This window comes from Chiloscyllium punctatum, chromosome 22, assembly GCF_047496795.1.
Source record: "Chiloscyllium punctatum isolate Juve2018m chromosome 22, sChiPun1.3, whole genome shotgun sequence".
Taxonomy (NCBI): Eukaryota; Metazoa; Chordata; class Chondrichthyes; order Orectolobiformes; family Hemiscylliidae; genus Chiloscyllium; species Chiloscyllium punctatum.
In genome coordinates this window covers 61124375-61150695 of record NC_092760.1, presented here as the reverse complement: position 1 = coordinate 61150695, position 26321 = coordinate 61124375, and the positions used below count along the sequence as shown (strand labels likewise).

At 40.8% G+C, this 26321-nt stretch overlaps 1 protein-coding gene across 1 annotated transcript in view; it reads right to left on the bottom strand.

Annotated features, from left to right (window-relative positions):
• Positions 1-238: 238 nt before the first annotated feature.
• ctr9 (CTR9 homolog, Paf1/RNA polymerase II complex component) overlaps positions 239-26321 on the bottom strand; it is a 58615-nt gene continuing 32532 nt past the window's right edge. The window contains exons 20-25 of the mRNA XM_072592467.1: positions 25389-25524; positions 16133-16273; positions 15746-15900; positions 12533-12635; positions 12131-12240; positions 239-1103 (exon numbers count right to left, since the gene is read on the bottom strand). Of these exons, the coding sequence (XP_072448568.1) occupies positions 686-1103; positions 12131-12240; positions 12533-12635; positions 15746-15900; positions 16133-16273; positions 25389-25524 (1063 nt within the window). The 3' untranslated portion in view covers positions 239-685. The remainder of the gene's footprint in view (positions 1104-12130; positions 12241-12532; positions 12636-15745; positions 15901-16132; positions 16274-25388; positions 25525-26321) is intronic.

Genomic DNA, 26321 nt, shown 5'->3' with positions numbered 1-26321 from the left:
CACACAAAGAGTATTCAAAATACGGACGCTGTTTGAGGTGGCAATCAATTAATCAGAATCTAAAGGTTATGCAAGAGTATTCAGGTTTTAAGTTGTCAAGGTGGGCAAATGGAGTTAAGGGTTTGAGGAAGAGGATTAATTCAGTGGCAATCACAGAATGAACTTGCCACGCTTATCTCAATCCACACATACCCATCAGCTTTTACTTAAAGCAAAAAGAAACAATTATTCAATGGAATACTTTCATTTTAAATGAAACATTTATTTAACAAATGTTGTAAGCATCTCTTGGTTTACAAGGGTATCCAAAAAAAATCATTGGTCACATTTATCAATATCTATAGTGCCTGTCACCTAAAATATTGGCTCTTTTCTGATCAACATAAACCAGGATCTAGCCTGCACCAGTTTGACCGACATCCCGAAGCATTTTACCATTTTAACAGCACCTGACTGCTGTCAAACCTTGGACCATCTCTGGTACGAAACATAGAGTCAAAAATAATTTTATGAGTAGATATCACAATCGTCTGTCAAAGTATGAAAAGCCATGTTTCACAGTTTCCAATAAAATAAAGGGACTTCTTGTCTAAACTTCAGTATCAACTCAGTTCTCAGATCGACCGTACTGAGCTAAGATTTCAAGGTCAACTGAGATCGAAGGAACCATCAGAGCAGGTAGCAATCAGTCACTGTCATCATCTGATTGTGTGGGAGACGCGGATCCTTGGTGAACATCCCCAGGATTAGATTCTTGATCCGATTCAACAGCTGAGCCTTGGCCTGAACCTCCTCCATCAGAAGACTGCTGGTCTGAATCCCTCGAGGCCCGTGAAGCAGGGCGAGACTCTTCCTCCTCCACTTCTGATGACGAGCTGGCAGATTTACTCCTGCCCGAGTGATCTGACTGTGGCTGTCCATTGGCTGACTGCTCACTGTCAGAGTTGGCAACTGAACGTGCAGCCCCTGATCTTGGGCTGCTGCCCACCTCGCTGTCTGACTTGCCCTGATTCTGCCCATCCTCTGACTCGCTCTCAGACACTATTCGCTTCCTGTGCTTGTCAGTGGATTCATCCTCGTCTGACCCACTCTCCCGTGCATTTCTGGAAAGAATGAAGCACTGGTTAGTCTGCGGTCATATGATCATTACATCTGGCTACACTAGGATTACACTGTGGCTGGACTATGATTAGAGTGCAGCTATGCTATGGCCCACATTAATGTTAAGTTTAAGAGACTGCTGTGAAAGGCTACTCAGCAACTGCTACATCCCAAAAACTCAAATGTCAATGTTGGGATTCATAAGAACATAAATCAGAGCAGGAATAAAGCATTCAGATCCCATGGGCCTGCTTTGTCATTTAATAAAATCATAACTGCTCTCCGATCCCAGTTCCACTTTCCTTAACCCATTCCTATATCCCATAATTTCAAAAATATAGCAAACTCCATTTTGAATATATTGAACTGAACATACATAGTGAAGACATTCAAAGATTCACAAACCTGAGTAAACAGATTGCTAATTTCAGTCCACAATGGTGGACTATTAATTCCGGTACTGTTCTCTCCAGCCAGGGCAAACACCCTCTTACGGAAACACTAGAAATAGGAAGGGCAGGCCATTTTGCCCCTCAAGCCAGATGTGTCATTCAAAACTTTCATGCTGACCATCCAACTCAGTACCCTGTTCTTGCTTTCTCCCCATATCTTTTGACTCGTTTAGCCTTAAGAACTATATCTAACTCCTTGATATATTTTATGAACTGCTTTCTGTGGCAGAGAATTCCACAGGCTCATCACTCTCTAGGCGAAGAAATTTCTCATCTCAGTTCTAAATGGCCACAGTCCTTAGACTGGGACTCCTGGTTCTGTACTCCCCAATTATCAGGAGCATCCTCCCTGGATTTACCACATCTAGCTCTGTTAGAATCTTACAGGCTTCTGTGAAATTGCCCCACCTCATTTTTCTAAACTCCAGTGAATATAAGGCGATAGTGAGGACTGCAGATGCTGGAGATCAGAGTCAAGATTAGAGTGGTGCTGGAAAAGCACAGCAGGTCAGGCAGCATCCAAAGAGCAGGAAAATCGATGTTTCGGGCAGGAGCCCTTCATCAGGAATGAAGCCCTTCCTGCTGAAGGGCTCCTGCCCGAAACATCGATTTTCCTGTTCTTCGGATGCTGCCTGACCTGCTGTGCTTTTCCAGCACCACTCTAATCTTGACTCCAGTGAATACAATCCTAACCTTTCCAGTTCTCTCTTCATATGTAGGCTGCCATCCCAGGAATCAGTCTGGTAAACCTTCATTGCACACCCTCCATAGCCAGAATATCCTTTGTTAGATAAGGAGACCGAAATTGCATACACTTCAGGTACTCAAATCCTCTCACTATGAAGGCCAACAAACCATTTGCATTCTTCATCGCCTGCTGTACATTTGCATACCTTTCAGTGACTAGTGTAGGAGGACACCCAGGGTTCTCCTGTTCCCTATCTATCACTATTCAGATAACAATCTGCCTTTCTGTTTTTGCTACCACAGTGGATAGCCTCACATTTATCCACGTTATACTTTATGTGTCATGCATGTGCCCAATCAACTTGTCCAAAACATGAAGCATCTCCGCATCCTCCTCAAAATTCCATTCTCCCACCTAGTTTTAGGACATCTGTGAACTTATATTACATTTACTTCTTCATTTAAATCATTAATATCTATTTTGAATAGATGGGGTCCACGTATTCATCTTTGTGGCACCCCACTAGTTAATGCTTACACTTGGAAAAATACCCATGCGTTCCTACTCATCGTTTCTAGTCTGCCAGGCAGTTCTCTGTCCATATCAGTACACTATCCCCAATCCCACGCACTTTAATTTTACAGGCTAATCTTTTATGAGCTGCTTCGTTGAAAGCCTTGTCAAAACGAAAATAAATCTCATCCACTAACTCCCCTTATCAACTTTACATGTTACATCCTCAAAACATTGAGGTTTGTCAAGCATGTTTCCCTTTTATAAATCCATGCTGACTCCGTCCAAAACTGTCACTGTTTTCCAAGTGCTCTGCTATTAAGTCTTTTATAATAGACATAAAACAGTCCTCTTATCCCAAGTACTGGTTTAGGTAATTTACATTGCCCTCTTTCACTGCCTTTTGCTAATCTACAATGCCACTAGGGAGGGAATATCAGGACTTTGATCCAAAATGCTGAAGGAATGGCAATACTTTTCCAACGTATACACTTAATGGTAAAGTCCTGTGGAGTGTTGCTGAACAAAGAGACCTTGGAGTACAGGGTCATAGGTCCATGAAAGTGGAGTCAAAGGTAGATAGGATAGTGAAGGCGGCGTTTGGTATGCTTTCCTTTATTGGTCAGAGTATGGAGTACAGGAGTTAGGAGGTCATGTTGCAGCTGTGCAGGATGTTGGTTAGGCCACTTTAGGAATACCGCTTGCAATTCTGGTCTCCCTCCGATCGGAAGCATGTTGTAAAACTTGAAAGGGCTCAGAAAAGATTTACAAGGGTTCAGTCAGGGTTGGAGGGTTTGAACTATAGGGAGGGGCTGAGGCTGTTTTTCCTGGAGCATCAGAGACTGAGGGGTGACCTTATAGAAGTTTATAAAATCATGAGGGGCATGGATACAGTAAATAGACAAAGTCTTTTCCCAGGGGGAGGGGAGTCCAGAACTAGAGGGCATAGGTTTAGGGTGGGAGGGGAAAGTTTTAGAAGGGATCTAAGGGGCAACTTTTTCACGAAGAGGGTGGTACATGTTTTGAATGAGCTGCCAGAAGAAGTGGTACGGACTGATAAAATTACAACATTTAAAAGGCATCCAGGTGGGTAATGGAATAGGAAGGATTTAGAGGAATATGGGCCAAGTGCTGGCAAATGGAACTAGATTAACTTAAGATATCTGGTCATATGGACAAGTTGGACTGAAGGGTCTGTTTCCGTGCTCTATACCTCTATGACTCTACAACTGTAAGTCAGGTTGGTGAGTGGCTTGGAGGGAAACTTGTATGTGGTACTGTTTCCATGTGTCTGCTGCCCTTGCCCTACTAGATGGCAGTAGTAGGGTTTTGGAAGGTGCAGTCAAAGAATCTTCAGTGAATTACTGCAGTGCATTTTGTAAACTGAACAGATTGCTGTTAGTGCTAGTGGTGGATAGAGTGTTTCTTTGTGGATGTAGTACCAATCAAGAGGTTACTTTGTCCTGGATGGTGTCAAGCTTCTTGAGTATGTTGGAGCTGCACCTATCCAGGCAAGTGGGGAGTATTCCATCACATTCAATTGTGCCTTGTAAATGGCAGACAAGCTTTGGGGAGTCAAAAGGTGAGTTACTTGCTTCTGTCTTCCTAGCCTTTGACCTGCCACTGCATTTATATGGCTAGCCCAGTTCAGTTTCTGGTGAATGGTAATCTCCAAGATGTTAATTCAGTTAAGTTAAGGTCAAGGATAGTCAAGGAAGTGATGGTTAGTGAAGATGGTCATTGCTCAGCACGTGTGTGGCACGACCGTCACTTGTCAGCCCACGCTTGGATATTGTTCACCTCTTACTGTGTTTGGAAGTGGACTATTCAGTGTCTCAGCATTTTGTGAATTACGCAATCATCATCAAACATCTCCACTCCAGACCAGGAAAACCGGATTGGGGTCCAAAGGACACTGGCATCAGCACTGGGAAAAGTGGAATCTGTATTGTCGGGATGGTCTCCATCCACTCTGTTGGAGCTGTGTGCCTTAGGAGTCATTTAATACAGGAAATGATAAACAGAACGTGACAGGGAAGCATATCTAAGAGTAAAACAACAGATAAAACAACTGAAGTATACAGAAAGAATAAAAAGGATAAAATTAACAACTCTGTATGCGAATCCAGGTAGCATTCAAAATGAAACAGATGAATTGAGTGCACAAATAGAAATAATTGCATATGATCAGGTAGTCATTACAGAAACATTATCCTGCAGCCATATGGATTGATTCCTGAATACTGAAGTGTACAGGACATTTAGGAAGGATAGGCAGCTAAGAAAAAGTGGAAAGTTGTCAGAGTTAATTATAGTGTTAGCACAACACGGAGGGAGGACCTAAGTTCAGGAAAGCAGGATGTGGAAACAATTTGGCTAGAGATGAGAAATGAAGTCACTGGTGTTGGTAGGGTCCCCTAGCTAACACAATAATGTGGAGCAGAAAGGAAGAGATAATGTGAGCTTGTCAGAAAAGCAGCTATCAGTCAGAAATGGAAGGGAGGGAAGAACTCAAAAAAATCTCAATCACTAGAGAAGTGGTACTGAGTAAATCGTCGACAAGTGCCTAGGCCCTGATGGATTTCATTCTAGGGTCTTAAAAGAAATGGCTAGTGAGATAGCTGATGCCCAGGTTTAATTTTTCAAAACTCCCTTGATATGGAGGAATGTCTCATTTGATTGCATAAAATTAAATATAACTCTTTTATTCAAAAAGGGCAAGAGACAAAAGCAAGAACTACAGGCCAGTTAGCTTAACGACTAGCATAAGGTTATTGTTAGAAGCAACTATTATTAAAGAAGTTATAGAAAAGGCACTTCGGTAAGTTAAATACAATTAGGCAGAGTCAATATAGTTTGATAAAAGGGAAATGATGGTTAACCAATCTTTGGTTTTGAGGAAGTATGTGCTGTGGATAAAAGGGAACTAGCAGATGCACTGCACTCAGATTTCTAGAGGCATCTGGTAAAATGCCACAAAGATTATTCGAGGAAAATAAAAAGATGCACATATAGTATATTGGCTTGGACAGAAGACTGGCTGGTTAACAGGAAGCAGAGAGAGGTCATAAATGGATCTATTTCAGGTTGGAAAGGTATTGAGAGTTGCACTATAGGGATTGGTACTGGGACCTCAACAGTTTACAATTTACATAAATGATTTGGATGTAGAGATGAAAAGCATGGTTTTTATAAAAAGGTAAATTTGACATTAAGATAGGTAGGAAACTAAGTGGTGAAAATGATGAAGGAGGCCCTTTGCAATCCCTTTTCCTGCCTGTGTTTTCCTAGCACTTTAACAGGCCATTCATTTAAAAGAAAAGGCGGAGAATGTAAACGCACGTGCGAGGTGGGACTTCCGTTTTTCTATCGCAAGATTGAGCTCCCGGAAACTGATTATATAAGTGGTCTGGCGATCGTAGAAGCTGTTCAGGACCTTGTTTAATGCCAGGATTTTATAGCAAGGGTTTAGTTCTTCTCATTTTAATGTGTAATTTGCAGACTGCAAAGATTAGGTTGTTTAAATGGCAGACTCATTAAATTATAAATTCTCCGGTAGAGCACAATGTTAGATCAGTCTGGTTTCCCCTGTTTAAGCTAAACTCGATTATCCGAATAATCAATTAGCCAAATGAAATAATGCCCGCCCATCTCATTTGGATAACTGCGGTTCTTCTGTATACCATTTCGGATACAGCCCCAAGTTGTGGTCCACATGGGCGCTAATGACACAGGCTGGAAAAGGGATTAGGATTTAAGGCAGAACTTCAGGAGCTAGAGTGAAAGCTTGGAGCTAGAACAAACAGAGTTGTTATTTTTGGCTTGTTGCCTGTGCCACATGCTAGTAAGGCGAGGAGTAGGGGGAGAGGGAGGAGTTGAACATGGAGTTAGAGGGATGGCGCAGGAGGATACCTGGATAATTGGGGATGATTCTGGGGTACGTGGGGCCTCTACAAAACAGGATGGTCTACACCTGAACCGGAACGGTACCAATATCCTGGGGGGGGGGGTGGATTTGCTAATGTGCTTCAGGAGGGTTACAAATAATTCAGCAGGGGGATGGGAACCTAAATTGAAGTTCCAGTATCCAGGAGGTTGAAAGTAGTGAGATCAGATATACGGTTTCAAGGTCGAAAAGTGCATCGTGGAGCAGGAAGTTGGTTTGAAGTGTGTCGATTTCAAAGCCAGGAGCATCTGGAAGACAGGTGAACTTGTAGCATGGGTTGATACCTGGTACTTCAATGTTGTGGCCATTTCAAAGACATGGATAGAGCTGGGACAGGAATGGTTGTTGCAGAATGGTAAAAGAAAAAAAATGGTAAAAGAGGGGAGGTGTAGCATTGTTAGTCAAGGACATTTTTTCCGGTAGCAGAAAGGATGCTTGAGGACTCGTCTATTGAGGTAGTATGGGCTGAGGTTAGAAACAGGAAAGGAAAGGTTACCTTGTTGGGAGCTTTCTATACGCCTAGAATAGTTCCAGAGATGTAGAGGAAAGGATAACAAAGATGATCCTCGATAGCAGCGAGAGTGACAGGGTGGTTGTTATGGAGGACTTTACCTTTCCAAATATTGACTGGAAATACTATAGTTCGAGTACTTTAGATGGGTCAGATTTTGTCCAATGTATGCAGGAGGGTTTCCTTACACAGTGTGTAGATAGGCTAATAAGGAGTAAGACCACATTAGATTTGGTACTGGGCAATGAACCCGGCCAGGTGTTAGATTTTGAGGTAAGTGAGCACTTTGGTGAGAGTGACCACAATTTGGTTATGTTTACTTTAGCGATAGTAAGGCATATGTATATACCGCAGGACAAGAGTTATAATTGCAGGAAAGGCAATTATGATGTATTTAGGCAAGATTTAGGATGCATAGGATAGGGAAGGAAGCTGCAGGGGATGGTCACAATTGAAATGTGGAGCTTATTCAAGGAACAGCTACCGAGTATCCTTGATATGTATGTAACTGTCAGGTAGGAAGGAAGTGGTCAAGTGAGGGAGCCGTGGTTTACTAAGGAAGTTGAATCTCTTGTCAAAAGGAAGGAGGCGGCTTATGTTAGGATGAGATGTGAAGACTCAGGTCGCTTGAGAGTTACAAGCTAGCCAGGAAAGACCTAAAGGGAGAAATAAGAGGAGCCAGGAGGGGACATGAGAAGTTGTTGGCAGATAGGATCAAGGAAAACCCTAAAGCTTTCTATAGGTATATCAGGAATAAAAGAACGACTAGAGTAAGATTAGGGCCAAGGATAGTAGTGGGAAATAGTGTGTGGAGTCCGAGGGAATAGGAGAAGCATTAAATGAATATTTTCCGTTGGTATTCACAGTGGAAAAAGGCAATGAGGAAAACACTAAGGTACAGGCTACGAGACTAGACGGGATTGAGGCTCACAAGGAGGTGTTAGCAATTCTAGAAAGTGTGAAAATAGATAAGTCACTGGGCCGGAAGGAATTTATCCTAGGATCCTCAGGGAAGTCACAGAGAAGATTGCAGAGCCTTTGGCTTTGATCTTTATGTCATCATTGTCTACAGGAATAGCGCTAGAAGACTGGAGGATAGCAACTGTTGTGCCCTTGTTCAAGAAAGGGAGGAGAGCCAACCCTGGTAATTACAGACTAGTGAGGCTTACTTCAGTTGTGGATAAAAAGTGTTGGAAATGGTGATAAGAAAAAGGATTTATAATCATCTAGAAAGGAATAAGTTGATTAGGGACTGCCACAGTTTTGTAAAGGGTAGGTCGTGCCTCTCAATCCTTAGAGTTCTTTGAGAAGGTGACCAAAGAACCTTCTCAAAGGAGGGTAAAGCAGTTGATGTGGTGTATATGGATTTCAGTAAGGCGTTTGATAAAGTTCCCCATGCACTATTGCACAAAATACAGAGGCATGGGATTGAGGGTGATTCTGCAGTTTGAATCATAAATTGGCTAATGGAAAGAAGACAGAGGGTGGTGGTTGATGGCATATGTTCAAACTGGAGTTCAGTTACTAGCAGTGTACCACAAGGATATGTTTTGGGTCCACTGCTCTTTGTCATTTTTATAACTGGATGAGGACTTGGATGGATGGGTTAGTAAATTTGCAGATGACACTAAAATCGGTGGAGTTGTGGACAGTACGGAATCAGGAAAGTTAACAGAATGTTACAGGGTGTTGCATGTTACAGAGGGACATTGAGTAGCTGCAGAGCTGGGCTGAGAGGTGGCAAATGGAGTTTAATGCAGAAAAGTGTGAGGGAATTCACTTTGGAAGGAGCAACAGGCATAAAGAGTACTTGGCTAATGCTAAGATTCTTAGTAGTGTAGATGAGCAGAGAGATCTCTGTGTCCATATACATAGATCCCTGAAAGTAGCCGCCTAGGTTGATAGGGTTGTTAAAAAGGTATACGGTGTGTTAACTTTTACTGTAGAGGGATTGAGTTTCAGGGCTATGAGGTCATGTTGAAGATATACAAAACTCTGGTGCGGCTACACTTGGGAGTAATGCTTACAGTTCTGGTCATTGTGTTATAGGAAGGATGTGGAAACTTTGGAAAGGGTTCAGAGGCGACTTACTAGGATGTTGCCTGGAATGGGAGGGAAGGTCATATGAGGAAAGGCTTTTTGTTAGAGATAAGAAGGTTGAGAGGAGACTTAATTGAGACATATAAGATAATCAAAGGGTTAGATAGTGTGGACAGTGACAGCCTTTTTCCTCAGATGGTGATAGCTAGCATGAGGGGACATAGCTTTAAATTGAGATATAGGACAGATATCAGAGGTAGTTTCTTTGCTCAGAGATTAGTGGGGTGTACAACACCCTGCCTGCAATTGTAGTAGACTCGCCAACTTTTAAGGGCATTTAAATTGTCATTGGGTAATTATGTGGATGAAAATGGAATAGTGTAGGACAGATAGGCTTCAGATTGGTTCAACGGGTCAGCACATGTTCTAGTCCCAGAGGGCCAAAGGGCTGCTCTTTACCAGATAGAGCTGGCTAGCGGTGAGCTTAACCTGAAGGTCACTAGATCTCAGGTGAGGGTGAGGTTGAGAAGGAGAGTCCTTCCTGGTAACCTCAGCCAGTGCAGGAACTGTACCCATTCTGTTGGCATCAGTCTGCATTGCAAACCAACTATCTCAGCCAAATGAGCTAACCAACCCCTCACTAAAACAATTGATAGGTAAAGATCTGCCAAATTGAGGACAATTTGATACAAATATTTAAAGAGAACCATATTACTTAAATGGTGAGAAATTGCAGAGCTCTGCGATGCAGAGCGATCTATGAGGAGTCACCTTATAGAGGTTTATAAAATCATGAGGGACACAGATAAAGTGAGTAACAAACATCTTTTCCTTAAAGTGTGGATGTTCAAAACAAGGAGGCAGGCTTTTGTAGAGAAAGGAGTAAGGTTTAAAAAGAAAATGAGGGATAACTTTTTTTAAAAAAGAATGGTTCATGTGTGGAATGAACTGCCAGGGGAAGTAGTGAATGCAGGTACTGTTAAAAAGTTTAAAAGATATTTGAATAAGTACATGAATACGAAAGGTTTTGAGGAATATGGGCCAAATGCAGGCAAGTGGCGCTAATTTAGTTTGGGAACATGGTCTGTGTGGACTAGTTGGACAGAAGGGGTCTGTTGCCATGCTGTCTAACTCTAAGTGGAGATCCTAATCAATGTATCGCAAAAGATGACCATGTGAGCACAGCAAGTAATCAGGAAAGTTAACAGAATGTTATAATTTATTGCGAGGGAAAATAAATACAAAATAGGGAGGTTACGCTTCAGTTATACAGGGCACTGGCGAGATAATATCTGGAACACTGTGTACGGTATTTGCTACCTTATTTAAGGACGGACACAAATGTGTTGGAAATAGATCCGAGAGATGGATTATCAGATCCAAATTTGGAATAGTTGAACTGTTTTATGAGGTTTGACAGGCTAGGCTTTATCTGCTTGAGTTTGGAAGAGAAAGAGCTGTCTTGATTGAGGATCCTTGACAGGTCAGATATGGAAAAGATGTTTCCTCTTATAGGAGGATCCAGAACTAGTCATTGGCCGTGACAGAAAAAAGGGTAAGCTATTTAAAACAGATATCAGGTGACTTTCTTTCCTTGAAGAGGTTTGTAAGTCTTTGGAATTCTCCTCCTGAAAAGATAGTGGAGGCAAAATCTTGGAATATTTTTAAGACAGAGGTGCACAGCTTCTTGTTAAACAGGAGGCGAGAGATTATCAGAGTAATGGGGAATATGGATTGAAGGCTTCAATCAGATCTGCCTTGATCTTAAGTGGCAGAGCAGACCTGAGATGCCGAGTGGCCTGCTCTTGCTTTTTAATATATCAACGAAACAGGTACCATAGAAGTAATGGCCCTTTAGGGTGCATTCATGTGTGGCAGTACACAGCAAAGAGACATTCAAGGAAACATTATATATAACCCAAATTGAGAATTAAGACTGAAAATGCCAAGGAAGCTAACATTTTCCTGCATATCATTGAAAAGTATGAAGAAATTCAGATAAAAGACTGAGATTCAGGCCTATGGACTGGGCAGAGATGCTGACCCCAGAATGCTGAAGTTATTAGCCTACATTTCAGATGTGATATTCACCAAAACCAAAATCTAATTAATCTACAAAATTAGGTCTGGATTGTTAAATCCACTACACTCCTAATAATTCTTTTTCTTCCTTTTCTTGTTTTTTTTTCCCCTAGCTTCTAATCTGGCACCTCACCTGTTACTCGACTGTGTGGACATCACACCACATAGAATACACTGCATGGAAATGTGCAATTCACCTCAACAAGATGCAGTGGAGCAGCTTGCCAAGGTTCCTTGGGCAACAATTTCCAAACCCATGACTTCTGTCAGCTAGAAGGAAAAGGGCAGGAGACACATGGTGACATCACCAACTGAAAGTTCCCTTCCACGTTACACAATCCTGACTTGGAACTATTTTACCGTTTCTTCACTGTCACTGGGTTGGCATCCTGCAATCCTGTCCTTAGCAGCACTGCAATGTGTGCACACCACCTGGATTGCATGTATTCAAGAAACAGTCGTGCCCTTCTCAAAGGCAATTTACATTGCCAGCAATGCCCAGGTCCTATGAATTAATTAAGAGTTCACTGCCAGTGCTCTTGATCCATACATATCCCCATCCATGAGAGGTAATTTCACTCTGCCAGCATATCCTTTTACTTCATTTTTTCTCATGTTTAGGTAGATCCCTCTTAAATGGATCTCCACTTTTCATCTCAAATACTCCTTGTGCTGGCAAGTTCCACCTTGTCACCATTCAAATGTTACAACCGACATAAAAGTGCATATATTCCCATGTACATATACACACCCCATGACAGAAACTTCATTAAAAGGTTGATGTTACAGTTACATACCCTTCTGCTATCTTCAGTGTTCCCTCATCAGAGGAATCATCACTAGATGAAATTATTGCTTTTGACTTGATTTTACCCTTCATGGAAGGTGGGAGTCGTTCAGGTTTAACCTACAGAACACAGAAATGTTTAATCCACTGAGTAACATATTCCAAGTAAATTAATTCGATATAGAGGTTTATGTTTGACTGAGATGGAAGAAATCAACAGATAGTTTAACAGTACAGGACAGACATTTGGAATTGCGATCACTGAAGAAACAACTATTGCTATGTGTCAAAAAGTGTGGCACTGGAAAAGCACAGCAGGTCAGGCAGCATCCGAGGAGCAGGAAAGTTGACGTTTTGGGAATAAGCCTTTCATCAGGAATGAGTGAACTATTGCCATGTGATTGACACAAACCTTCTCTTTCTTCTTCCGCTCTCCTGCTTTGGGTCTGCGTGGCTTCTTGGCTTGCGAGCCAGTTTCTTCATCCTCACTGCCATCCTCAGCAGCTCTCTGTGGTCTATTCAGAGGACAGAGAGGAATAGATGGTGGAGGAGGGTTGAGGACAGCAAGGTGGAGGGAGGAAAATGAGAGAAAGAGAAGAGAGGTTGATGAAGTGAAGAGGAACGGGATGGCAAAGAACAGAGCAAAATGGGGAGAAAGACAAGAAATAAAAGAGGGGTTAGATGGAGTGAGGGAGGATAAGAAATAGTTATTAGATTACTACAATCACAGAATTGTTTCGGTACACGAGGAGGCCATTTGACCCTTTATCTGCACTTGTTCACTCAATGTTATGACATGATATCATTTTCCTGTCTTTTCCTCATAGTCCTGAAGATTATTTCTATTCAAATAGAACATCTAATGCCCTCGATGGACAAAAAGGCCTACTCTTGCTGCAATCTTCCTGTCTCGAAACTTACTTGCATGTGGCACTGAGAGTAATCTAGAGATAATTACTTGAGGTCTGCCTTGCCACATTTTTTTAAACCAAGCTCTGTAAATTGTGATTGCAGGAGCCTTCATACCAATGTCATGAGTACTAATGTGGAGCATGACCATTGGTTGCTCACTCCCTGTCCCCATGGCGAAGAATGTGCTGCAGCCACTGTGTGACACTTTTGACCTTGGCGCCTAGGAGGCAACATTAAATAATAAATCCCCTATCACTATTGTTGTTGCGCACATCTTATATTTCACCCGTATAGGTGGGACATTCTGATGCCACAAGTTTGGATCTTGCTGTAATCACCATGAAGTAGAACCTTCAGCAGTAACCAGATTGGAAAACCAACTAGTTGACAAATTCTCAGTGGATATTGCACTACCTGCCTGGTGGTCACTGATTTTCTACATGCCCGCATACTCCTATTCCGTTCTCTGAACATGCTCACCATGTACTGCTTTGCCCCACAGTGACCACAGCCGCTACCCAAGTTCTAAAACCCACATCACAAGCTTGAGCAGGCAATGACACTTTTTCCTCAGTATACTCCAAAATCCCAAGATGAATCAAATTTTTCCAGTCTTATCTGGTCTCACTCTGACATAATCTGACTGTGCAGTTTAAGAAAAATCCTTTTAGGAATCTCTTGCGAGTCACCAGTAACTTTAACTTAGCCTCCTACTATAGTAGTTAACACAAATTAACCAAGGGCTTTCAGCTGATAGACAGATGACTGCCAGTACCAGGCAGGCTCTTAACTAACAAGGGAATTTTAATTTGGTGAAGGCTAGTTAGTTCTTGAGTTTATGCCAGATTCTGATTCTTAATCTAAAATTAAACATGAGGAAGTCTTAACAGTTAAATTCCCACTTTGATTCAAATTCCCAAATCACTCATGCTGCTCCATCTCAGACCAGTAGAGTCTAACTGCTAGTTTACTGCCGAAAACATTTATTAGGGCCTCAGGGGAAATAAAGTTTTAGTTCTTATTCCCAATCTGACAGCTTCATGGTTACTTTCAATCATATTACTTTATCATTTTATTTCCATTTTGTTTTATTTTAAAAGCTTAATTAAAATTCTCAAAATACCCTGGTGGAATTTAAATTCAGGTTTCTTGTTTTTTTAAAAATATCATTCAGGGTGCATAGGCTTTGCTGGCTAGGCCAACATTTATTGCCCATCTTCAATTGCTCTCAAGGTGGCAGATGTGAGCAGATTTCTTGAATTGATGCAGTTCATTTGATAGATAACACCTACAATGTTGTTAGGGAGACAATTCCATGATTTTGACCCAGTGACAACGGAAGAATGACAATATATTTTCTAGTCAGAATGGTTAGTGGCTCGAAGAGGAACTTGCAGCTGGTGGCATTCCCGTATATCTGCTCCCTTGTCCTAAAATATAGTAGTGGTCATGTGTTTGGAAGGTGCTGTCTTAGGAGCCTTGGTGAATTTCTGCAGTGAAGTAGATGGTACATCTGCTGCTAATCTGAATTGGAAATAGAGAAATTGACTGTAGATATTGTACCAGTCAAGTGAGCTGCTTTGTTTTAGATGGCATCAAGCCTCTTAAGTGCTTTTAAAGCTGAACTCACCCAGGCAAGGTGAAGAGGATGCCTCACACTCCTAATTGGTGCCTTGCAGATGGTGCACAGGTACTGGAAGCTCAGGAAAGTCACCTACTGCAAGATCTCTAACCTCTGATGTGCTTTTGTAGTGTTAGTATTTATATGCTTACCCTAGTTTCTTCTCAGTAATAAACCCAGTATGTTGATAATTGCATATTCAGTGATGGTAACACCATTGAATGTCAAAGGGTAATCACCAGATTCTGTCAATGAAATGGTCATCATGTGGCACAAATGATACTTGTGACTTGTCAGCCCAAACCTGGATATTGTTCCAAACTTGGACAAAGACTGTTTTCTGAGGAGTCAGGAATGGTGCTGAATATTGTGCAACCATCAGCGAACATCCCCACGGCAACTCAATACTTCTGGTTCAGAATTCTCGCAAGCGCTTCAGCCTCATCTTATTTACTGGACTGCTCCACCATTGATGATGGAATTGAGGAAACCCATGCAGACACAAAGAGAACATGCTAGCTCCACACAGAGTCACCCAAGGTTGGAATCAAACCTGGGTCCCTGGCGCTTTGAGGCAGTATTGCTAACCACTGAGTAATTGCGTGCCTTATTGATGATGGAATTGAAGTCCCCCACCCTGGGTACTTTCTGTGCCCTTGCCACCCTTAGTGCTACCTCCAAGTGGTGTTCAAATAGAAGAGAGCCAATTCAATTCTGAAAATGTAAACTTTAGATTCGATACTGATATAGTTTAATATATTTGGATATAAAAATACTATGAGCAAAGGCAGGTATATGGAATTTGGTCTCGGATCAATCCTGATCTCATTAAATGGTGGAACAGGTTTGTGCGTCAAAATGGCACTCTCTGTTCCTCTGCTTCTTTTACTCTCTTTGATTAAGTCAATTCTAGGTTAATCCCCCTATTTATACTTCTATACTCAAACGAAGAATGCTAAAATAGATTCAGATATATTTAAAAAGTCAAGCATTTTCGATGACATTACTCCTTGATCTTCAAAATATTAGCTTGTACACAAACTGAAATAGCCATTTTCAAAGTGAACTCCTGGATTCATGGCCCTCACATACCGTCTTCTCTTCTTCCTTTTCTTTTGTTGACCTTCCTCTTCTCCGTTCTCTGGTTCACTGCCACTCGCTCTTTGCTTCCTCTTCTTTTTGGGCAATGGCAAGTCTTCATCAGAATCATCATTAACAAACTCTTCAAATTCTCCTTTCTTCCCACGCTGTGAGAGAAATGTGATAAAAATAAAAATATTATGATTATGAGAAAGAAATGTGGTTATAGAAACACTGCCAGGAGTGAGCATGGCCACCAAGATTTGACATATGGATCTGGTCAAGACAATTTTCTCACAGGTTGGGTAAGTGTTGACAGACTGAGCTGGGAAAATATGCTTGACTCTGAGTTTCTGTAGTATTATGAATGTGTATGGCAGGTTAGAAGTTGTCTCTCACCTTTCCACCGCCCTTTTTCTTCTCCTTTGAGGTTTCCATCTCCTCATTGAATACCAACAAGTTCCTAGTTTTTTCCAAAAACTGACTTCGTTGTTCCAGTAACTTACGTTGCTCATTTAGCTCCTTCTGTTTCTTATCCTCCTGTAGAGAGAGAGAGAGAGAGAGAGAGAGAGAGAGAGAGAGAGAGAGAGAGAGAGAAAGACCCAGTGTGTCAGCTGAATAAATTAGTACAGTCCATGTCAGAAAAAAAATGATATGGAGGTGCCAGTGGACAAAGTCAAAAATCACACAACACCAGGTCATAGTCCAACAGGTTTATTTGAAAGTGCAAGCTTTTGGAGCCCCTGCTCCTTCCCCAGGCAGCTAGCTGAGATAGAGTACATCAGACACAGAATTTATAAGTAAAACAATCAAAGGGTCATATAACTTATGCGAATGTATTGAACAAACCTAGATGGCTATTAAGTCTTTAATCAGTTAGAATGGAAGTAAAGGTTTTGATTGATTAATATGTAAATCCTAGGATTTCTTTCACGTCACTATCCCAAGGTAACTTCCGGTTTTATCAGAATAAAGGTGACACCTCTGGTCAGACAACATATTTTTAGGTGTGAGGCAATGTTTCAAATCTATTTGTTATTGTTAGACTGATTTTATTTCCAAAGTAGAAAATGCCACTTTGACTGATTGTCTACAGATCATGTGCTTTTTGAACAAAATAAAAAGTATTGGCAAATGCAAATTCACCCCCCGCCCCCCCCAAAAAATGAAAGCAAATTCTGCAATAATAAATCAACTTTTTTTGTCTTGTATGTCTATCCCAAAGTTATTAATAATAGAAAATGAGAATATTTCAATAGGCAGACAGAAAGTATTTCCATTTGTGGGGCAGAGTAAAAGTAGAAACCAAGAGAGTCACTAAGAAATTAAACAAGAAACTCAGAGAAATCTCTTTACCCAGAGAGTGATGAGAACATAGAACACTCTACCAGCAGGAGGGATTGAGATAAGTAACATAGATGCACCAAAGAGAAAGGTGGAGAATGGTAAGTAATATTGGTAACTTTACAGATACAATGATAATGTGGGGAAAAATAATGCTGCAGTGGCAGTGATACAGAACTCAGAAAAAAGTAGAACTGGACATAAGAATTCCTCGATACAAGATGTTCAGGAAAGATAGGAAAAGAGGAGGGGTGATCATGTTAATGAAAGAAAACGCTGCAGTGCTGAAAGGAGAGGATATCCCAGAAGGTTCTAGGACAGAATGCAAATTAAAAAAAGAGAAAATGCTAGAGAAGCTCATCTGCCAGAACTGCTGAGTTTCTCCAACATTTTCTCTTTTCATGGCAGATTTCAAACATTCATAAATTTCATCTTTATTATTGTACAGAATCTATTTGTTACAGCTAAAGAACAAAATGGTGCCACTACACTATGCAGTGTAGTTTATAAGCCACCAACTAGTAGGAAAGATGGACTACCATGTGACCCATCAAGGAGTCCTGTGTGGCCCCTACAGCCTGTGTTCAAAATCTAGATGAACTCTAGAAGATTTTAGAAAGAGTCACTCTTCCAAAAACAGGTTGTTTCTCTTTCATCGCTTGCTGCTGATGGGATAATTAGCAACGAGTATCTGAGGAGCAGCACAACGCGAGTGACTCCACTCAGCTAGAGACCTGAGATGTGGTATTGAGTCTCTGGGATTGGGAGACATCTGGGGAGGAATGAAACAAGAGCTGGGCAGCCAACATTTGGGTTGAGTTATTACACGAGTGGCATGTGTGTGAAGGGGTCGGGGTGTGTGTGTTTGTGTAGGTGTTAGTGTGTTCAACATCAGCAAGTGTTTGAGCATTGTTTGTTCTTCCTTCTTTATATGTCCACCATCCCAGTCAGCGATTGATGGAAAAAATTGTGGAGGCCCAATTAGATTATTTGGACTGACTTCAAATTTACTTCCCGCTTCAAGGAATTAAGTTTAAATATTCAAAAGTCTATCAAGGGACATTTTTTTTTCCCCTTGGTGACTGGTATTTCGCTAATGACAGGTCAACCTTTCACTGGGGTAGAACAGCCTTCCAGCAGATATGGAAAGCAAGCCAGTGATAGAGTGAGTGAGTAGGAAGCTGAGCAACACATCCAATCAATGTTTTCCATTTATAAAGCAGGTTGGGAGATGAGTAAACCCAGGCTGAAAGGCAAACAGCCTTTCTGACTCCCACTTTCATGTGAAGTCTAGGGAGGCTAGTTCAGAATGTGCCCCACCAGAGACAAAAGGTCAGGGTTAGCCAAATTCAACTTCTTGTTTTTACATAGCCCTGGTTCCCAACCCCTGTTCTGGTGAGAAGGACTTGCAGCTTAGTCTTTTTGTCTCTCTAACCCGGCTTAACCAAAAAGGCAGAAAATCGTTTTCTTAGGTAGCCAGTTAGACAAGCATCTTTTTAAAAACAAAAATACAGATTTATGAAACTCAGATGGCACCATCTGCCGGGGGGGGGATTTGAACCCACATTCCCAGAACATCTGCAGGGCTTACAAATCCTGTGACAATACAAAACAATTACTTTCACTCCTCTAGCTTGACATTTAAAAAAAGATCACTTTTATAAAATATTAAACTGCCAATTTATTGCTTTGAATTATATATTACAATATTCTCCCTGAAATTTACGTTTATTGTTATGGAAAACCTGTTATTTCATCAAACTTGTCAAATAGCCCCAATTGCAATAAAAGGTGAAATGTGGCTACCCCCAAAAAGATTGGACAACCCTGACTTAGAGGACCAAGTTTACAAGAAATTACAGAGAAGAGTAAACATTGTAGAGGAATTATCATGATGGATTTCAATTATCAGAATATAGAACAGATTAGATTTGTAAAGAATAGAGAGGGGCAAGATGTCTTAAGAGTATATTCAGGCAAAATTTCAACAGCAGTATATTTTCACTCCAATGGGAAGGGAAATAATACTGGACTTGATACATGGGAATAAGGTGGGCCAAGTGAATCAAGTATCAGAACAGGAACGTTTCAGGGAAAGTGATTCATTGTATCATGACAAAGAGGTAGGTCAACAGAAATGCCTTGGTAGATGTCTAAGGGGATATTTCACGATAGAAGGGACAAATGCATTCTGTAGAATGCACTAAGGATTAGTGCCATGACCTCAACATTTTGTAAACTATGTAAATTACTTGGTTGTTGAGATAGAATGTACGTTTACTAAATTTGGCAAAAATCAGTTGGGGAAAGTAAGTTGTGAAAAGGACATAGGGGTCAGGATGATGAGTAGAGGCAGATTAAATGAGTATGCAAAGATCTGGCAAATGGAGTATAATGTGGAAAAATGTAATATGTCCATTTTTGCAAGAAGAATACAAAATAATTATCATAAAAGTTTAATATGAAGTTACAGCAAGTAACTAGGAAAAGCTAACAGATGCTATTGGTTATTTATTGGAATTAGACAGTAGCAAGGAAGGTTATCTTTCAGTTATATAGGAGAAATTTTCTCTGAGAGCCTTCGTAATGCTCTTTTTCAAAGGGTTGTGAAATCAGAATCTTTAAATATTGTTAAGCGAGAGGCAGACAGAATCCTGATAATGTAAGGGTGTGAAATGTTATTGGGGTAGGCAGGACTGTGCAGTGTTCAGATTAGCCATGATCTTATTGACTTTCTGAACAGATTTACGGGTTGGAACGACCTATTCCAGCTCTGAACATGAATGTTCATAAAATGTTTAGGTTGGCTATGGAAAAGGACAACAAGCAAACCAGTGCTAGAACAATTAACTGGGATAAGGGTGGATGCGACCCAGATAAAATGGAATCAAAGGGCAGAACAGGAGACAGTTTAAATGTGATCACAGTATACTCCTACAAAAGGGAAGGGTGAGGCAAACAAACCCAGGTGTCCCTCGGTGATGATATGGTTTAAGATGAAACAGAGAAAGTCATATGTAAGTTGCAGAACCAGGATAAATCCAGAACGTTTGGAAGGCAAACAAATAGAGAAGTACATACAAGAAAATCCAAATAGGAACAGTGTGGGGGCAACAGGAGGAGTAGGTTGATTAGGGACCAAGAAGGGATTTATGCATAGATGCAGGGGCATGCCTGGGACACATATTGGCACTTGCCTTTACCAAGGATGATGCTGTTGCTCAAGTCGTAATAAAAGAGGAAGCAGTTCAAACATCTAAAAGGTTTAAAATTGATCAGATGAGTTTGTATAGGATGTCTGCACTTTTTAAGACTAGCCCCAATGCACCTGAAGATATTAAGGGGAGTGAGTGGAAATTGCAGTGTCATTTGCCATCATTTTTCAATCTTTCTTAGACTAAGGTTGTGCCAGAGGACTGGAGAATTCAAAATGTTAAGTGCTTTCTCAGTATAGCAATTACTTGCAGAAACTATACTTTGCATCAAAATTAATAGTCACTCGGACAAATGCAATTTAATTGAGGAAAGTAAACATTGATGTTAAGTGCAACTCACATGCTTGTGCTTTTAGATCAGGTAATAGAGAGGGTTGATGAGGCCAATGTTGTTGATATGGTATTTGAGGACTTCAAAAATAATTCGATAAAATGGAACACGAGAGAAAAAGAGACATATTAACAAATTTACAGGTCCTGGAATTAGAGGCAATAGCCAAGGATTAGTGGTAATTAACTGCTTTTTGGACTGAAGGAAGGTTTATAATGGAGTTTCCAAGGATCAATATTAGGACTGCTGCTCTTCTAGGTATAAATCAATGACTTAAACCTTGGTGCACAGGGCACAATCTCAAAATCTGCACATGATTCAAAACTTCAAAAGTTTAGAGATAAATTGTTGAAGTGGGAGGACAAGTGACAAATAAAATTTGTGCAGAGAGATGATTCATTTTGGTTCAGATGAATGTAGAGATACAATATAAAATGAGGGGTAAAATGTTAAAGTGATGCAAGAGTAGAGTGACCTGGGGTATGCATAAACCACTGAAGGGGGCAGGATAAGTTGGCAGAGCAGTTATTAAAGCATACAAAATTAAAAATGACAACACCAGTTTATAGTCAACAGATTTATTTGGAAGCACTAGCTTTCGGAGCACTGCTCCTTCATCAGGTGGTTATCAGTGCTCCGAAAGCTAGTGCTTCCTGTTGGACTATAACCTGGTGTTGTGTGATTTTTAACTTTGTACACCCCAGTCCAACACCAGCATCTCCAAATTATTATTAAAGCACACAGTATTTTGGTCTGGTCCAGACACTTATGCCTCCTCCTATAGGTGTCATAAGCATATCAACAGGTTAATTAAAATATAAACAGCATTTTGGGTTGAACAACAGAGACGTAGAAAAAAAAGCAAATATATTATATGAAATTCATGTAAAATACTGGTATAGCCTCAAAAGTATTGCATTCAGTTCTGTGCTTTACAAAGGATCTATGAGAATGATTCCAGGGATTAGAAACTTCAGTTATTTAGAAAGATTGGAGTAGTGGGACTGGTTTCCTTGGAGAAGGTATGGTGGAGAGGAAATTTGATAGAGGTTTTCAACATTACAAGGGGTCTGAACAGAGTAGGTACAAACTGCTCCCTAGGGACGACTGATATAAAATGATTGGCTAAAAATAAAAGCAATAGCAACATGAATAAAACCTTTGTCGCAGCATGAAGGGTTTCAGATCTTGACTCTGCTGCCTGAATGTGTGGAGGAGGCCAGGCCAACTGAAGCTTTCAAAATGAAATTGGATCATTAACTGAAAAAAACATATTTGCGGGGTTACGTGGCAAAGACAGGTAAGTGGCACTAGTTGTACTCCTCCTTTACAGCAGTAAAAACTCAATGAGGGAGAAAAGAAGAGGAAGTGTTGATAAGCAGTAGGTCTTGAGTTGTGCATTATTGCTAACGTGGATGGCTGGACCTGTTTTATATTGTATATTCTGCATCATAATGGGTAGCAGGGTCACATAAAAAGTTAGGGAGTGGTCATCTTTGACCTTTTGCAAGATGCCCAAGTCCAGGTAAGCATCCCAAGCTATGGGTGAGAGGCATGCCTAACAGTGGAACCAATGAGTTTTCAGTTGTTTAGGATTCTACAGGAAGAGGAGTTATGTTTCCTTTCTGCAGATATGAGGAACACAATGAAAAACCACTTAACATATTCTATTCCTTTGTCATTTTGTTCACAAAAGTTGAAAATTGGAAGCTCTCTCTAGCAATCAAATAGGAAAGCTCATGGCTGCAACCTGTGCAGAGATGAGCAGAGATGGGCTGAGAGGTGGCAGATGGAGTTCAACCTGGATAAATGCGAGGTGATGCATTTTGGAAGGTCAAATTTGAAAGCTGAGTACAGGATTAAGGAAAGGATTCTTGGCAGTGTGGAGGAACAGAGGGATCTTGGTGTGCAGGTACATAGATCCCTTAAAATGGCCACCCAAGTGGACAGGGTTGTTAAGAAAGCATATGGTGTTTTGGCTTTCATTAACAGGGGGATTGAGTTTAAGAGCTGTGAGATCTTGTTGCAGCTCTATAAAACTTTGGTTAGACCGCACTTGGAATACTGCATCCAGTTCTGGTCGCCCTATTATAGGAAAGATGTGGAGGCTTGGAGAGGGTTCAGAGGAGGTTTACCAGAATGCTGCCTGGACTGCAGGGCTTATCTTATGAAAAGAGGTTGACTGAGCTCGGACTTATTTCATTGGAGAAAAGGAGGAGGAGAGGGGACCTAATTGAGGTATACAAGATAATGAGAGGCATAGACAGAGTTGATAGCCAGAGACTATTTCCCAGGGCAGAAATGACTAACACGAGGGGTCATGGTTTTAAGCTGGTTGGAGGAAAGTATACAGGGGATGTCAGAAGCGGGTTCTTTACACAGAGTTGAGAGAGCATGGAATGCGTTGCCAGCAGCAGTTGTGGAAGCAAGGACATTGGGGACATTTAAGAGACTACTGGACATGCATATGGTCACAGAAATTTGAGGGTACATACATGAGGATACAACATCGTGGGCTGAAGGGCCGTTCTGTGCTGTACTGTTCTATGTTCTATCTGCCCTTGGACAGCTCACCAGTACATGCTATAGAACTCATTGTAAGATTAACTAAAGAATGGATTTGGATTTAAGAAGAATGAACTTCTTCAGTGCCTTTCTCGATCTCAGGACACTGCAAAATGCTTCACAGCAATACACTTCAAAATTTTGAATATAGGAATTACCACAGTCAAACATCACACAGTAAACCTCCATAAACATAGTAATGTGTTAATGACCAGATAATCTGCTTCAAGGATGCTGTATGATAAATATTGATACAGGAGAATGCCCTTGCTCTTCTTCGACAAAATCATGGGGTCTTTTACAAACAAAAATATATAACTAGAACTCTCTCCTCTCCTTGTATTTTGGTACCACTTCCAGCAGTGTTCAAAGGTTTTAATGCATTGTCAATTATTACTTAGAAACTACTACTGGCCCAGTTTTCATTTTGTGTTCTTTTGCATTACTGAATGAGATATACAGTTCAGAAGTTAAAGCATCAGGGAAAGTCAGTTTTCTATCTGAGAGAGATTTCAAAACCAAAGGCCAAAAATACAAATAGTTACGAATGAATCTAACAGGCAGATCCAATAAATAATGCCTCAGCACTTTCAAAAGCAGCATTAAGTCAAACAAAATTAGATCTCTCACAACAAATTCACTGCATCAACTTGTCCCATTCATCAAGAACCCACACTAGAGGGCAGCTGGCTGAGAGATTTAACTGGGGCCATGGTAACAGTACCAAATAAACATTTTAATAGCAAAAACATTAACTTATGAGCAATGTTTCAAGCAGAATTTTGACTCTGTACAGCAATCCAAATTGAAGGTTGAGTCCTAACCCCTGGTCATCTGTTTCCTGAAGCCCAGTTTTAACTGTTCCCATCTACATGTACATACAAAATTAAATGGGAAGGAAAAGATTAGCTGACCCATCAAGCCTCTTCCATACCACAGTGGCCACAGTAGAAATTTTCTGGCCACAACTCCCTACAAAACGTTGCAATTTCCCAGGAGAGGTTAAAACAAAACAGAAAATCTCAGACAAGCTAAAAACTAGGAAATACATAGTCATATACAAATTCAACAGGGAATTCATGAGCAATGCTTTACCTGGAGAAAGCTAACATGGAATTGTTATCAAATATCACTGACGCAATAGTCTAAATGCATTTAAGGTACAGGTAGATAGTATGTGTGAGAAAGAATAGAAGGGTTTGATAAAGGAATTGAATGAAGAGAGACAGGAGGAGGTTCACATGGAATGTGAAACTGGCATGGACTAGGAAGGCCAAGTGGTCTGTGCCTGCACGCTTTAAAAATTTTACAATATTATGTGATCTCTGTCTCAGAATCTTGTCTAGATTCAGGTTGAAAGTACTGAACCACAGAAATCTCGGATTTTGACCCAGAAAGACCAAAAGAAATAGCAAAGTATTTCAAAGTCAGGATGGTGAGTGTCTTGAGGGGAACTTGCAGGTGGTGACATTCTCATGTATCCACTGCCCCTGTCCTTTAATATCGTATTAGGTGTGGGTCTAAGAAACCTTGGAGTGTTTCTGGAGTGCATCTTGTAGATGGTACACACATTGCTGCCAAACAGCATGGGTGAGGGAAGGAGTGAAGGTTTGTGGATTTGGTGTTAATCAGTCAGCTTTATAAGTTGCTTACGAGAGGATTGCTAACCACTGATCTGCACTTGTAGCCACATATGGCTAGTCCATTTCAGTTTCTGATCAGTACTAACCCAAAATGTTGATAATGGGGAATTCAGAGATAGTAATGCCATTGAACATCAAGGACAACGATTAGATTTTCTCTTGTTGGAGATTATCTTTGCCTGGTATTTACGTGGCAGAAATGTTACTTGCTACTTGTCAGCCTAAACTTGAATATTGTCTAGGCCTTGCTTCATTTGGACACAGTCTGCTCTGATTACTCCAAGTTAAAATGGACTCAGGTCCTTGAATATGAGTGACTACTTTCAGCCAGGAATCATTCTCATTTTAGTTGTTGGGATATAGGAAATTTGGGAAGTGATGTTCTTATGGCTGTAATGTAATAATGCATAAATCAAAAACACATGGCAGTCAGAAAATATTATCAACATAGTTCTTTGTATATAATAAGAAATCTCTCCCTTAAGAGCAGCCCCACGAGATTCCATTGTGTGATCACAAACTAGGGCTCCTGGTTGAAAAGTCATGGAGCTACTGACCTGTTCTTTGACCATTTGCATCCTCAGCATTTCCTTATGCTGCTCCTGCTTGCAGCGCAGCTCACGATCCTCTTCATCCTGTTTGCGTGCACGAGCCACATGATACTGGGCTTGGCTCATCAGATCAGAGCATTGTCTGAAATATGCACATACACAGACAAATACCCCCAGGGCTAATAAAACAAGTGCAAAATGCTGAAAGAGTTATCCATGCTTTTATCACCTGCACAGTGTAAGGCTCTCCAGGCTGGCCTCTCATCTTAAACCTTTAGTGAGTTTCAGCTCATTCAAAACATTGCTAAACATATGCCAGGAGAAAGTATCCTAACTTGCTTCCAGTTTCATTCATCCATCATGTTTGTGTTTGCTGATCTACATTGGTTTCCAGTCCAGCAAAGCCTCAATTTTAAAATTCTCATCCTTTTCCCACACCCTTCTCCCAGCTCCATCCAAATCAACATCCTTTCCTATCTCTGTAAACTCCTCCAGCCTAAACATGAAAGATTTCCTCACTCCTTAAAATGTGGTCTCTTTCAACATGTTATACCCTTTTTGCATTAATTCGGCTGTGGTGCTAAACTCTGGACTTCCTTCTGGCCTCTTTCCTCTTTTATGATACTCTCTTAAATTCTACCTCTTTGACCAGCTTTAAGGTCACCGGTCCTATGATCTCAAGGTCTCATACCTGACAATTTTTGTCTTGACTACACTTTCTTCAAAAAATTTTGCTGTATAAAACAAAGATTATGGTGATCTGGTGATACTGGACTAATAATCTAGAGCAAGTTTAAACCACATTAAGGCAGATTGAGAATATGAATCTTGATTAACAGCAAGCATGGAAATGAGAAGAGAGTAAAAGCTTTAGATCTGACTTTTTTTTTGTGGATTACAGAATTTTTTGTCTACTGTTAATTGTCTTGGGCATTTTAC